Here is a 14,604-nt window from a genome sequence, read left to right as displayed (position 1 = left end):
GCTTAACAGCATTATGAGTCATGAGAGGTTTACCTTTTCCCTTCTCACTGGATCTTTATTATTTGTGTGTCCTTTCTCTAATGTCTAATTCTGAGTGTCTGAATGTTTTTTTTTTTTACTTGTTCATGTCTTCTTTTTTTTTTTTTATCATCCTTGAATGTTTAAATGAACGATTAGCCGTCTACATGCTCTCTTAATGTTCTTTCTTCTGGAAACTTCTCTTTTCTAAGCTTACAACATCACTTAGTTTACAACTGACATTCAAACTCTTTGCCACATTTTGCAGCATAAACAGGAGGCCTAAACTCTGAGCTGGAGATGTGTGAGCTGTGTGACACTTAAGCTGTTACAAGGGGACGGTCAAGGGCAGATGCTGCATAGTGCTTGTATACAGCATGAGAGTTGTAGTGATTGTCAGTGACCGGGTAGGATGGATCCATGCTTTCATGTTCTTTACACCAGCTTCTGACCCTACCACCTGACTGTCCCAGCAGATCAGGGACCAAGAGATCAATTTTGTTGAGCCTAAAAGCATAGAGTTGCTGCCATGTGATTGGCTTATAAGATATTTGCATTATTGAGCAGCTGAGCAAGTGTACCTAACAAAGTGGCCGGTGAGTGTACGTACTATTTTCTCTCGTCTTTTAATGACTCGTGTTCTCGAAGGCTTAAGTGCTCGCATGTGATCTTTGCCCAAGATTTCCTGTTTTCATCTGTCATCCTCTTTATGTTTGGTTCTTTCTTACATCCTGTTTTTCTTTTTTATCTTTGATGTAAGACTATAAAGAAGGCGCGCTTCTTTCCCATCTTTTTTCTCCCATTCTGCCCTCTCTGTGCATCTGCCGCAGTGACACCTGTCTTTTGAATTACCATCAAAGACTTAACAAAATAAAATGTGCTGTATAAAACTATATGTAATGTTGTTTTTCTCAAATAGGTGTAATTTCACAATACAGTATGTCCATATATTCTTACTGATTACTGGAAAAAGAACAAAATAAGACGGAGAAAACTGCTTTTTTTGTAGTATCCATCCTTCTACTTGTGTTGTGTTATACTTTGCTGTTCAACTTTAAGCAGATGTTTGTCAAGCCAAATTCACAGCTGCTAAAATTTACTATGGCGGGACTCATCCTTAAAAATATGGCTGTTCAGTCAGCTGATTTTTGCCTGTTGCTGGAAATTAGTGGAGTTAATGTACTCAAATGCTGCTGTGTGCAACTCACAAGGGTACTAATATGGCATAATCATTACACATATTTAATAAGACAGTGTGCTTTTTAAGGTTAAGGAAACCCTCGGGGTAATATTTACTGCTCAGAGGAAACAGTAAATCTGGATAGTGGGTGTCTCCTGCATCTGGTTTTACATGGGAAGAACCCTCACTGCTCATATTTTTTTCAGCTAGAGTATCTATATTCTAATTAATTGTATAAAGACCTGCAGAGATGATAGAATACAGTTACTATTCTCCATAGTGTGCCTTTGCACCTGCCCCAAGTCCCTACACGGGTTCTCCAAAGGTGCTGAACAAGCCTAAAAAAAGAGTGTTGCTGCTTTTATACAATTTTCAGCTGATTTTACTCCTTGCTTTTCCAATTTTTTTTTTTTGCTACTTTTCCTTTGTTCTTGATCAAACAGTGCCGCCCAGTATACACAAGTAATGCATATGTTCAAGTCTTCATATGCATGCACAGATGGGCTATCATATGCCGTTATAGTAGCCTTCATTTGCACAGGAAAAGAAACGCATACTCACAACTCACCAAGCATTGGCATAAAGACCTTCTGGGAGTGCAGATGTGAGGAGGTTGTCCCACATCCAAGTTCAGGTTTCACCTACCTGCTATTCAAGGCAGTGCTGTGTTGTGTAATCGTGCAAACACACAGTCACTTTGTAAAGTGTGTCAAGAGGCAGAGGGCAAGGTCTAAGCACAACACTTGGGTGGTCCATCCACCCGTTCCTTTCCTGTGCTTTTGTACGTACCACACTGACGTGTTGTGATTCTGGGCAGCTCTCTGCCTGCCCACGTACAGCAAAGAGGCACTTCACTTTCTCAGCTCTGATGACGGAAATGGAATACGCCTGGATCCTTTCATCCAGCAAGAGCGAGAAGAAAGAAAGAAATGCCGTTCTGGGATGTCTCATGCACATGCAGCTGCCCTCTAAAAAAAATGTAGCTCAGCTTCAATTTTATCACATTTCCAGTGCCTAGACAGCTGTCAAACGAATGACATGTTTTACATCAACCACAATTTGTACATTTTCATCAGCCTAAAATAGCTCGTAAAGCCTTTGTTTTATAGGCAGTTTTATTTCTGGTGTCTCTTTTTCTTGGGGTTGATCCGATGTTGCATCAGAATGATTGCCATTGTATTTCTATTTGGAAGAAGGAGGGCGAAGAGAGACAAAAGGAGAGAAATAAGGATACAGTACAGGAAAGAGAAATGGTAGATGGTAGAGAGACATTAAGACAGAAAGAGAACAAGTAAGAGAAGAAGATTTGTAAGGAGGGGGGGAGGGCCGAAGGCCAGCAGAGTCAGAGATAAGAGGCTGGAAGAGTGATTGAAATAGGATTAGTGGAGACAGGCTCTGCATCCCGGCCGCAGCATCACAGTGTTAAACCTGCGCCTCACAGGGACTGCCTCTGTCACATCAAAGCCTCCCCAGGCTTGCCTGGCAGAGAGGCGAAGGAGCCTCCAGCAGGGTCATCCACAGCCCCACACACACACACACACACGACACATATATGACCATACTGATCACATTCTTCATCCATTTCCAATATGTTTCCATTATGGGCCTGAAGCTTGCTCCTTCCTTCTTGCCTTTTCATCTCGCTGCAGTATCTTTGTGGCGTGTATTTGGACCGCGGATAGGATCCATTGATGAGCCATAACATTTAATGAGGCAAGCAGTGATGAGTTGGCATTGGAAAGCTACTGTCTCCTGCTTCCCCAGAGTCCAAACAAAGTTTTAATGAGAACTTTCCCCCAATTTGTGCCAAAAGCACAGGGCTTTTTAACTGCTTCCCAGACTGAAAGCATACAAAAAATTTCACGCAAGTACTGAAGGAGGGCAGACACCTAAGTGCACATAAACAAATAACAATCCCTTTCATATACTGTGGTGTTTGGCGGTAAATCAGCACAAAATCAGTACTATGACGTAAGAATGAATATAATCACTGGTAAGGCTGGGCGAGTAATAGGCTGTCAGTGACTAGCCGAGTCTATCGCCTGTTTTTTATTTTGGGGGTTTAAGTTGTGCTCCTTTAGTGTTTAATTCAGTCAAAAAAAAAATCACCTGTTAAATAGTAGAAACAGCAATAGGACCTGGCAGCTGGTGTTAGACACGTTCTTATTCCGCTGAAATATTCCTTTCGCAAAGGGCAGTGACTAAATTACAGTTAAGATGTCTTTAGTGACTAGTTACGATTTAATATTAACTAAAGCTGTAAAGAAAACCAATAATTCATATTTGAGAACTAGACTAAAGCTCTCCATGTAGTTTCACATCCTTATTATTTCAGCACGTGTTACCCCCGCCTTCAGCAGGTGCTAAACTGACTGAGGGTAGCTGGGAAATTTTGACACATTGCCTCAACTGATTATGTGGTTATTGACATGCTGGTCTTGAATGCTTATTTAATGTTCTAGTTTAGTTAAAAGTTAGGCTTTTTTAATTTTGAAGATGTTTGCTGTCAAACGATTCAAATGACTTGAAATGTATTAGTAGAACACAAAGGTAATTCCCACCTACTTCCTTTATCAATACTTAAAAATCAAATCTAAATTTGTATCTCTAATGTGCTACAAAATTACTTACAGCTTTGTAGCTCAGCGAGTGCTGAAGGCACTTGCCCCAGCTCTCCACATTCACTAATCAAGTGAAAACTCCTTGTTCCATGTTCATCTTTTGTGCTTATGCTTGAGAGTGTCTCGGTATGATCAAACGCTGCACCTTAGTCCCACTCTGTTGCAGTAGATTATGAATCCCTATGGCTAAAATGGCCTGTTTATCTGCTGAAGAGAGACAATCCACTGATTGGTGAGTGCTGTCGCTCTGTGTGTTTGTATGCGTGTATGTGTGTGTGGGTGTACTCGTGTGGTATCTGTATTAGTGTGTGCGAGCTGGTAGTTTTCCTCTCGGAGCTCATCAGTTCATATCCACCACCCATCCCACCGCAGCATGCAATAAATAGAGTCTCCGCCACTCGTTGAGAAATGGCACAATTATCCCCTGCTGGTGAAATATGGGCCGGGATGCACCACTGCTTCTTCCCTACAGAATAAGTGTGAGTGTATGTAAGTGTGTGTGCCCAGATGCAGCGATGAGGGTGGCTGTTTTTTGTCCTTTGTTGTAGTCTTTGTGATGTGCTTTTGACATACAGGGAATTGTTCCCACTTACATATCAGCACACATGCACGCATGCATGCATGTAGTATATCTCCGCATGTACATTAGTGCACACAGTGTACTTAGAGAGCAGCTCACAGTGCAGCATATTGCAGTTTTAGCTGAGACAAGCAGATAGAAGATCTTGCTGTCTGTCAGTCAGGAAGGTCAGTCAAAAAATTCCTTGCAAGCCACTTTGCATATAGACCCGTGGAATAAAGAAATACAATATATTTTTGCTTTTGCGTGGAGCTGCATCAGTGACATGTAAGCTTATAAGCATACCGTAGGTGTCTTTATGCAGTCCTGCTCCTTTGGCAATTTCAACTTTTGTATTGGATTTTCACAGGTCCAAATAGGCTCCAGCATCATACACGTTTTATATTTTTTATGAATAAGTTATATCACAAATTCCAGTTACAGAATCTGCCAGAATACGGGGAGTCTAGAATTTATTCACTCATTTACAAACATAGCGGTAAAATGTGGGTATTTTCTTGGATACTTTCTTTCTGAAAGGGAGATCTGAGACGATAGATACACCAAAAGACCCAAATTGTTATGACAATTGCTGCCAATTTTCCCTACAATATATTTTTTTTTATTGTAACGTATTCGGTAGAGCTGCTCTGAGGGGCCCAGTGGTGTATGTTCATTCACTCTGAAGCCAGAGTCAACAGACAGTTAGCTTAACATAAAGAACAGAAGCAGGAGGGGCTACTGCACTGTACTGTCTTTGTCTGAAGGTTACATCATATCACCCTACCAGCTCCTCTAAAGCTCATTAAGACGTATCATTATTCCTTTGAGTCACCTTTGATTTAAATGTGTTCGCTTTATAGTTTTTAGATTTCAAATAAATTCATTAGCAACACATGAATTTTACTTTACACCAAAAGAGCAACCTTTAGGACCGTTTATTGCACTTGCATGCTTTTAGACCTTTTATAATGTTCAGTGACTCTCTGAAATGCCAAAGGGCTGCCCATTCATTCCAAGTCAGCCATACACATAATTTTATTAACCTCAAGTGATTTCTCTTCCCAGTGGCTTTTGACATTTCTGTGACTTTGCAAATTGCTCGTTGTAACTAAATGGCAAAGTATAGAAAATAAGGCAAATATATTAACCACAGGTTGGTAATCCAAATGAACTGTCCGACCAGGCGAAGGCCCTGTGGGTTATTACGAGTGTAAAACGCTAAATTAGATTTCTCTGTTTTTACAGGTATGGGAAAATAGTGTCAACCAAGGCCATTCTGGATAAGAACACTAACCAGTGCAAAGGTAAGTGTCTAGTTTTTGTGCCTTGTTTAAGTGCATTGACTGTCACTCTGTGGGTGTCCTGTCACAGGAGCCGCAGTCCAAACCTTTTTGTAAATTTCAGACATCGGCCGAGAAAGGTGCACACGGTAAATCAGTGATCTGGTGAGAAGAAGGATCTAGGTAAACATCTTGCTCTTGGAGGCGCTGGCCTGCTTCAGAGGATGATTAGAAAGGGAGCCACACTCTTAGCCTTTCCCTATCTCTTCCTCGATTTCCTGCTTTGTCGTACGGATGACAATCATTTGGAAAGGGTGTTTCCATTAGTATCCGCGCAGTAATGCACATGAAATAATGACATTACTGGCTCATTTGAAATTGTTTCTGGGGCACACATACTACACACAATTACATGCTTGAACATATGCAGCCAATTAGAGGGCTAACAAGCAAGCAAAGATTAGATAAACTTCAGTTATTATCTTTGTCAAACTCATCTTCTTAGAACCTTGGTCAGCTGCCTTACAAGGCTGAAAATACTTTTTGAGGAATCAATTTTTTAATGATGAAGACCAGTGAAGTCTTAAGTGAAGAAATTGTGAAAGAGAAGAGAATATAGAGGGATGAGGGAGGGGAAAGGAAAAAAAAAAGATTAGTGTGCTACTTGCCCCGAGGTGTCTGGCAGCACTGTTTAAGAGCTATTGAAGTTCCATCAATACTTTTAATTGCTTTTTGTGGTTTCCCGGGCTCTGAAGTGTGGCCTTTCAAGGTGAAGCTGCCTTCTTAACCCTGTTACACACATGAGTATATCCTGCTGGGCATGCTCTGGGTCAAAATGTTGAGGAAAAGAACCTTTGCCTTTTAGAGGATAGGGAAAAAAGGCTGATTATCTTGGCAGGTCCTTTTTGTGAGTTCGCCTGGCCATTAAAGACAACACTTGGATGCCTGTTAGTAGCAAGGATATATCTACAGGTCACAGGACACAGAACAGAGTGGATTAGAGGGGACAGTGAGAGGTATAAAAAGAGGTGAGACAAACATCTTTGAATCTTCCTGGGTTGCGAATAAAAGAAATTAGATGTTTAGTGTTGTCCATGTCCAGCTGACCTGAGTTATGTACAACACTAAAAAAAAAAACAAAAAACATCCCAGCTTTTGTGGGAGACAGCATTTCCCATAACTCACCTTCCTGGAATGCAGGACTGCTGAGATGCCAAAAAGCAAATATAAGCAGACTTATTTTATGAGTGGAAAGGATGGTCCTGGTCTACACCCAGTCACAGAGAGGTAGATGGATACAGAAAAGTGGTGACGAAGAAGAGTTTGAGGACGAAGGGCTTAGTAACCTTGAAGAGAAATTTACAGTTCTTTAGTGTTTGAAAGGCAAATTGAGGTGAGGCAAAGCTGCACAAAAACAGGATTTTTGCCGTTTTTTGCTTCCCATTTCTGCCTGGGCATCTCTCCCAGTAACTGTTTTATATATATATCTATGTCAAATTACAACGTGAATGATCTTAGTGCACTTGAACACCAAGACCTTATAACGTTGCAGAGAGGATAAAAGATACGTCTGTTATAGTATTAAAAGTGGTACTTTTTAAATACATATTTATAATTACAAATGTATTTTTTAAAATATAATTTATTTTATTACATATTTATTTATTGATACTGTCATTTACTTATTTCTTTTATGTTCAATGGAAAATCTAAACCCATAAGATGCCCTGCTAGCAACCTGTTGACGGTGCACTTCACCTGTGACAGCTCTAACCTCTCCATAACCCTGACTTGGACAAGCGTTTAAGAAAATGGGATGGGACAAAATGGCAAAATGCATAACTATTTTTATTTTTATTTTTTGGAGTGCAGCAGTTCTCTTTGATTTTCTTTGATCAAATACTTGGCGATGGTAGGGACAAGCATCTCCCGAAAGGTGAGCAGCTATCAAAGCGCAAGCGATCCAGGCAGGTGCACTGAAGCCCGATGGGCTGCCGTCCGCTCCTCGTAACAAATCGAAATTGGCACACAGCCCCGATCTGGTCACGGCTTGTTTCCATTCATCTGACCCCCTGTATCTGACACTTGTTTAAATGTCAGGATGGTGGCTTACCTTCACTGTGCTACCATCACGCAGCTGTCTCTCTCCCTCCCTCCTGTCTGTTCTCCTTCTCCATCTCCTCTTCCCTCTTTTGTGTTATCTGTCTTTAGCTCAGCTCAGTGAGTGCACTGCCAAAACCATGTGAAAAATGGGCTAGAGAAGAGGTCAGTCATCTCTGAGAGAGTGCTATAAAGAGAGAATCAGCCATTGGAAAACCAAGCTAGTAACAGACCTTGTACTTGCTGACTAACGTTTGGGTGTTTATATTTTGTCAAAGAGTAAAATGTTCTTCATAACAGTCTAAAATAATTATGCTTTTGTATATACTGTACAAAGCATTGCAGAGACTAATGACTAATTTATCAGTTAATTAACAAAGACTTTAGATTAGTTACCACTGGATTGTTTACACTCATAAAAAACAAATGTCTCAAACGGCAGAGTTACCTGCTCATATGGCAAAAAACTTTCAAACGACTCAACCTTTTGAGAGCTCAGTGCTGTATGTCAAGCTGCCAACTGTAGGCACAAATATGTAATTTCTAAAAATGAAAGTATGAACCAGTAAAGATGATGATGATGGTGACGTGGGGGGGCGACCGTGGTTCAGGGGGTTGGGAAGCTCATCTTGTAACTAGAAAGTTTCCGGTTCGATCCTCAGCTCTGTGTGTCTTGGTCGCTGTGTCCTTGGGCAAGACACTTCACCTAGCTCCTATTGGTGTTGGCCAGAGGGGCAGATGGCGCGATATGGCAGCCTCGCTTCTGTCAGTCTGCCCCAGGGCAGCTGTAGCTACAACTGTGGCTTGCCTCCACCAGTGTGTGAATGTGAGAGTGAATGAATAGTGGAATTGTAAAGCACTTTGAGGGTCTCGAAAACCGCTATATAAATGCAATCCATCATTATTATTATTATTATGATTGTGTGTCCAGCACATCGACAGATGTTTGAATGGATTGAGATCTGGGAAGCTTGGAGGCTAAGTTAGTGCCTTAAGCCTGTTATTGTGCTCCTCAAACCATTCCTGAATTGTTTTTGCGTTATGGCGGGGTCCATGATCCTGCTGAAAGAGGCCACAGCCATTGGAGAACACCATTCCCATGAAAGGGTGTACATGCTCTGGATTTTCCAACCTTTTAGCCACGGCACATATTTCACTTTAGAAAAATCGCACGGCACACCACCAAACACAAAATGTTACAAAAAACATATTGATAATTTTTCTTCCACGGCACACCTGATCATTTCTCACGGCACAGTGGTTGGGAAACACTGCTCTAGAACAATGCTTAGGGAGGTGGCATATGTCAAAGTAATATCCATATGGTTGGCAGAACCCAAGGTCTGCCAGTAGAACATTGCCCAAGCCATTACACTGCCCCTGCTGACTTGCCTTCTTCCCATAGTGCACTCTGGTGCCAGGTGTTTCCTAGGTATGCAACGCATCCTGACAACATCTAGCCATCACGATTTGTCCCTTGTGAAGTGCGCTTAAATCTTTATGCTTTCCGGTTCTTCCTGCTTCTAACACATCAACTCTGTGGACAAAATATTCACTTGCTCCCTAATATATCCCACCCACTAACAGGTACCGCAATGAAGAAATAATCAGGGTTATTCACTTCACTTGTCAGTGGTCATAATGTTATGCCTGATCGGTGTACACTGATGACAGGGAAAAGTTTGGTGGGTGAGCTGCTAATGACGCACGGATTTATTCACAAACCTCTGTAATGACAAGCTCAAATAAGCAGGTCACAAGCAAGTAGCCTCAATAAGAATACTAGTAATCTCTTAACAACACAGACACAGTGCTTCCCTTTAATACCCCTCAGGAAAAGTGGTTTTGGGCACTCGGTTTTTCTCTTATCAAGCAGCACATACTTGGAATACAGCACCCACAGAATTAAGGAACACGATGTTCTTTACTTTTTTCTTTAAATCTAAGTGCTTATTGGACAATCAAGCAAGTTGCGATGATTTGCTTGCATGATGAGCTTTCCCTGAATCTATTCATAATACCTAAAATGTACATTCTAGCTTTGTTTGATAATTCTTTAAGAAATGACTGTTCCACCCTATAAAAAGAGTGATTTTGAGCTTAAGACAAAAGCTAGTTGATATGTGAGATGGAGTGCTGAGTGTGGGAGTGGAGGCTGTCTGTTGTGGTAATGCAGAAAAACAGAGATGATGCTTTTGTGTGCTTACAGGTCAGGTGTTTGGGAAGTGTGTAGTTACCGTGCATAGAAAAACGAAGCAATACGGGCACCTAACTAATGTGCATATATGCCTTGTTTCTCCATAACCGTACATCTGTTTATACATTTGCCCTCAGTAAATGAGTGTGCACTGTAAAGTACTGCAAAGCCTTGTTTGAAGTACCACATCATAAAAACTACACTCCAAGACCATGTAATATACCTCTCCCACGCACTCAAACACAAAGGGCACACTCACACACACACCGAAAGACTAATGGTACCCCCGCACTCACTCCCCATCCATTTGCCTGAGGTGTGTTCGACTCTTGCAGCAGCAGTGGCTGCGCAATAGATCTATCAGTCCTCTTCCTAACTTCACAGCATGTGTGCCTGCGTGTCTGCCTGTTCTGGCTGCTCTCCTCCACCACCTCACCACGCAGGCCTTTCAATGAGCCTCTCTATCTTCCCAGCGCTGACTCACTCCCTCACTGCCTCCCTTGCTCGGTGAGACACTCACACACACACACACACACACACCTGTACTCTTACAAGGGTGCACAACAGTTGCATGTAAGCCGTGCGTTCCGATAAATGCACGCACATGCTTTGGATGTAGCCCAGTTCAGAGAGGAACAGGAAGTTGTGAAAGGGCTTTAGGGTTGTCAAGAGCTGCAGGTAAGAGGAGGCATTCAGCTTTTCATCTCTCCCTCTCTCTCTCTTTCTCTCATGCACCTCCGCACTCTCACTCTGCTTCTCCTTCTCTCTTCATCTCTGTTTTTCTCTCCCCCTCTCATACTCCATCTATATATCTGTCTCTGCACTTTCACATAAACTGTAGAAATACAGCAGAGATTTGGGCTTTACATCACAGATGGAGTGGGGGATTGAGAATGGCAGAGAGAGAAAGGAATAGATTGCGAGAACCCAAAACCGCTCATTTGCCATCCATGCCCACAAGGGCCTCTTAAAAGGCAGCGGCGGCATTTGAAATAAAGCAGGGCTGACCGAATGGAGACATTTTATTTTTCCTGCCAGAGCCCGGAGGCAGAGGAAATGACCTCAGCCCTTTAAAGGACCTCCGTTTCCTCCTCCGCTTCTGGGAGATAAGACTGTGCTGAGATTCACCGGCCCGACTGGCGCGCTGCTGCGACGGCCCACCGCACTGAATTGTGGGAGATAGATGAGATGAGATAGTCTCTTGTGGCTGTGTGTTCGGCAGTTTGTTGTTGTACATTTCTTTGCCCCGTAACTTGCCGTCCATTTTACATGAGGATGCTAAAAACTCACAAGGGCATTACATGAACTGACATCTTGAAAGAATTACTGTCGCCTTTACTCTATTATGTGGGTGAGCTGTTGTAAAACATGCTAACCTCTTATTTTATCCCTGCAAAGTTAAATCATGTTTGAAGTCTCCAGGCATTTGATTTAAAACTTAAAGAAGTAAGTACAGTATGTTTGACTGAAACCCTAATTAGTGTGTATTGGAAGCAGAATGTCTTCCCTGCTCTTTGAATGCTCAACTTGATCAATTTCGTCTGGCTGCTCAGCATGTGCAGCCTCGGTTTGGTGCAATTTAAAAGCCTGTCAGGAACTTGACCATTACGTTCTGAAGCATCTAGTGCCCTTACCACAACGACAACCTAATGGAGAAATGCAGGCAACGTTGCATTCTATAAAAACAGATTTATTGCTGCATCAGTGCCTAAGTAGAGTATTGCATGACTCTCAGCATAAGGGCTATTGATGAATGAGGTGACACTGATCAAAAAAGGCCTGTTTTTCATTGTCATGTGCATGTGTATTGGTGCTGGCGGTGGGGGTGGGGGAGAGACCAGAGTGCTTTCTGAATCCGTTATTGGTTTCTCATTAGAGGGCCAAGATATAAACATTTGTCTATGTTCTGCACTGTGCTGGTGCAATTAAGGATTCTCTTTGCCGCCCCTTCTGCCCTTTGAAAGTGAATTATGTGCAGATGAGAATCTTGACTGAAGTGTGGCCAACAGCAGACCTTTTCCAAATGCCTCTGCTCGCTCAAAGCCATTCCAGAAAGACGCGATATCAGCCGAAGGAGAAAGCGAGAGAAAGTGTGTGCTGTTCCCTGCTTGCATTGCGTATTAATGACTCTAATTAGCAATAGCTGAGAGATAATCACATCGATCTGGACAGATTCAGCATGCAGAACGTCACTGGATAACATCTGCAGGCTTTGTTAACACCCCCTATAGCACATACACATAAATCTTTTTCTCTTTTTAACCCCCCGCCCCACCATTTCCCAATCACTCTGCATTCCACTACATTCCAAGTTGGCAGTTTACCAAGAGGCTGTCTGATTGGCCAAGATTGTCATAAATACAGTTGGGCCAAAGCCATCGCATTCCTTGAGCCTCTGACCTTTTGTATCCCTTCCATTTCCTGTGTTGTTTTTGTATGCAGTGTGGTCGTCTCCTGTTTATGCGATTTGCATTTTTAATTCTTGTAAGTGTACAGTCGAGGTCATGGTGAGGTGATAACCAGGAGCCAAGTTTTCCCAAGATGCTTTTTTTAGACACAGATCTGTTGCAAAATTTGGGAAATTTTTTCATTTCTAATTTGTTGTTGTTGACTGCCTCTCCTCTGGATCTAAACAAAGAGAAACATCTAGTATTAATTGGAGTGGCAGACTCTTGGGAATCTCCGTTCCAGGTTTTTGTTTCTCATCATTGTCTCAATCCATTTTTACATCACACACATGCCTGAATTCCTTTCCTTGTCGTGTTTGTTGACAAATGCCTCAGCGGACCCTGTGAAAGTTGAGGAGGCGTACCTCCAGTCATCTCTTATCCTGGACCTAATCCATGGATGGCAGGGGAACCACTATGTGAGATACGGCCTTGCACTGACCTGCCAAAGCCCTGGCCCCTTGCACATCCCCTGACTAATGATCATGCCCTTGATTAGTTAAGGAAGGCATAAATCATAACTGCAATGCAGAGGAAAGTTAGCTGGGGGCGGCCAGGCCGTTCCTCATGAATGACTAACAGATGCAGGACAAAAGAAATGGGCTGCATAGTTGTTCGGAGGAATGGGACAATCTGTCTTTGTCCAGATTTTAATGTTTGTCTCTACCTGGAGATTTTCCCCATGTTCCTAGGGCACTTGCTTTTCATTGATCCGGCTTTGTTCAAATATTAGCCTGCCTTGCTGGTGGTGCTTTCAAGCCCTAGTACCTGACGTGATTACATTGCTTATTACAGACTGCTGCTCAAATGGGGATAATATGGTGCCGCAGAAGATGGTACCCCGTGTGAATATTAAGGTTAGTAATATCCAGGTATAGTCAGAAAGGAGGGAGAGCAGGTATTTTAAGATGCTCACTAAGTGAAGTGAAGCTGTGAAGGAAGGACTGCACCTGTTCTTTGTGTAAAATTATGTGATTATGCTCCTTGTGTTTTCACATCAGCGTGTGCCGTAATGAGTAACTATTCAAGGCTGTTTGCCGTTCTAACTCTTAAGTGTGCGAATGTGCATCTTCAAGTGTGGGCATACTTCTATGGTAGAGTTTTAGATATGTTAACATGTGTGGCTGTGCTACACATGCATTTCCTTTCTGGCAGTTACCGGTTTCTTTGTGTGTGTCTGTTAGGGTTGCCAACTCCCTGAAAAATAAATAAGGGACACCTCGTGGCCAGGGCCGGGCGACCCAGTTGTCTTCACCCTTCCCAGTGTGGTGAATTTTCTAGCTCTTTTTTTGTGTGTGAAATTATTTTTTTAACCATTTCACTTGAATTTGATTTAAGTAGATGTGTATTCTTTGTGATATGAACACATGTGAAACAAATGATCATTTAGCCATTTATTTTTTAGCTCAAAATGACAACATTAACACAATAAAACAGGTCTCCTTCTTAAACAGAAGCCTGTCATGCTTAACTTTTGAGAATATAAGTAAATCTTTCTTTAAAAGAACTCTGTCCTGCTTAACTTAAAATAATAGAAAACAATAGAAAGAAAAACATTCTTGTAACAGTGCTCATTTAGTGCATTTAGTACAATTGGCTTAATGCTAATCAGCTGCTCCTGTTTGTAAACCCGCTTGTTCCCATGATTACGCATCTTAACTCATCATCATTATTCATCTATGTATTACTTTTATGTATTAGTCATCTATTTGTTGTAATCATCTATCCTTACAGTTGTTTATTACACAAAATAAATTATATTATCACACTTCTGGCCACATAGCGCTGATATTCACTGCACATGCCCATATTAACTTTTTCCAGCCAGGTGTTTTCCTTTTCCCATTTTTCCCTTTCTCTGAACAAACATTGCTGCTCTAATGCTGGGCTTACACTGTGCGGTTTTAGGCCCATTTTGAGCCGATTTTTGAGTGATCGGACCGATTTTGGCCTTCATCGTGCATCGTGTAGTATACGTGGGGTAACGAGAAGTGATTAACACCTCACGACCAGCTCCCGATCATCAATCGCTCGTGAGGGTGTCACCACAGCCGCTCACACTGCTCGCGCGCAAACACGTAAACGTTGGTGTAAAAGATGGAGCAGCACGGCTGTGCAGCGTGTGATCTGGACACAAGCAATGGAGGCACACAACCGTGAAAATAGTTGGATTTACATTGCTGCTCAGTCACAGCTGCC

At 42.1% G+C, this 14,604-nt stretch overlaps 1 protein-coding gene across 2 annotated transcripts in view; it reads left to right on the top strand.

Moving 5' to 3' along the window:
• LOC146609535 (RNA-binding motif, single-stranded-interacting protein 3-like) overlaps positions 1-14,604 on the top strand; it is a 301,239-nt gene that overhangs the window by 143,891 nt on the left and 142,744 nt on the right. For both annotated transcript variants that reach the window (XM_085345750.1, XM_085345749.1), the window contains exon 5: positions 5,627-5,685. In XM_085345750.1, the coding sequence (XP_085201876.1) occupies positions 5,627-5,685 (59 nt within the window). The remainder of the gene's footprint in view (positions 1-5,626; positions 5,686-14,604) is intronic.

The sequence above is a fragment of the Diplotaxodon limnothrissa genome, linkage group LG22 (assembly GCF_057381915.1).
Source record: "Diplotaxodon limnothrissa isolate DT_005_m linkage group LG22, D_limnothrissa_male_GT1.1, whole genome shotgun sequence".
In the NCBI taxonomy this organism is placed as follows: domain Eukaryota; kingdom Metazoa; phylum Chordata; class Actinopteri; order Cichliformes; family Cichlidae; genus Diplotaxodon; species Diplotaxodon limnothrissa.
This window is presented reverse-complemented; position numbering and strand designations above follow the sequence as displayed.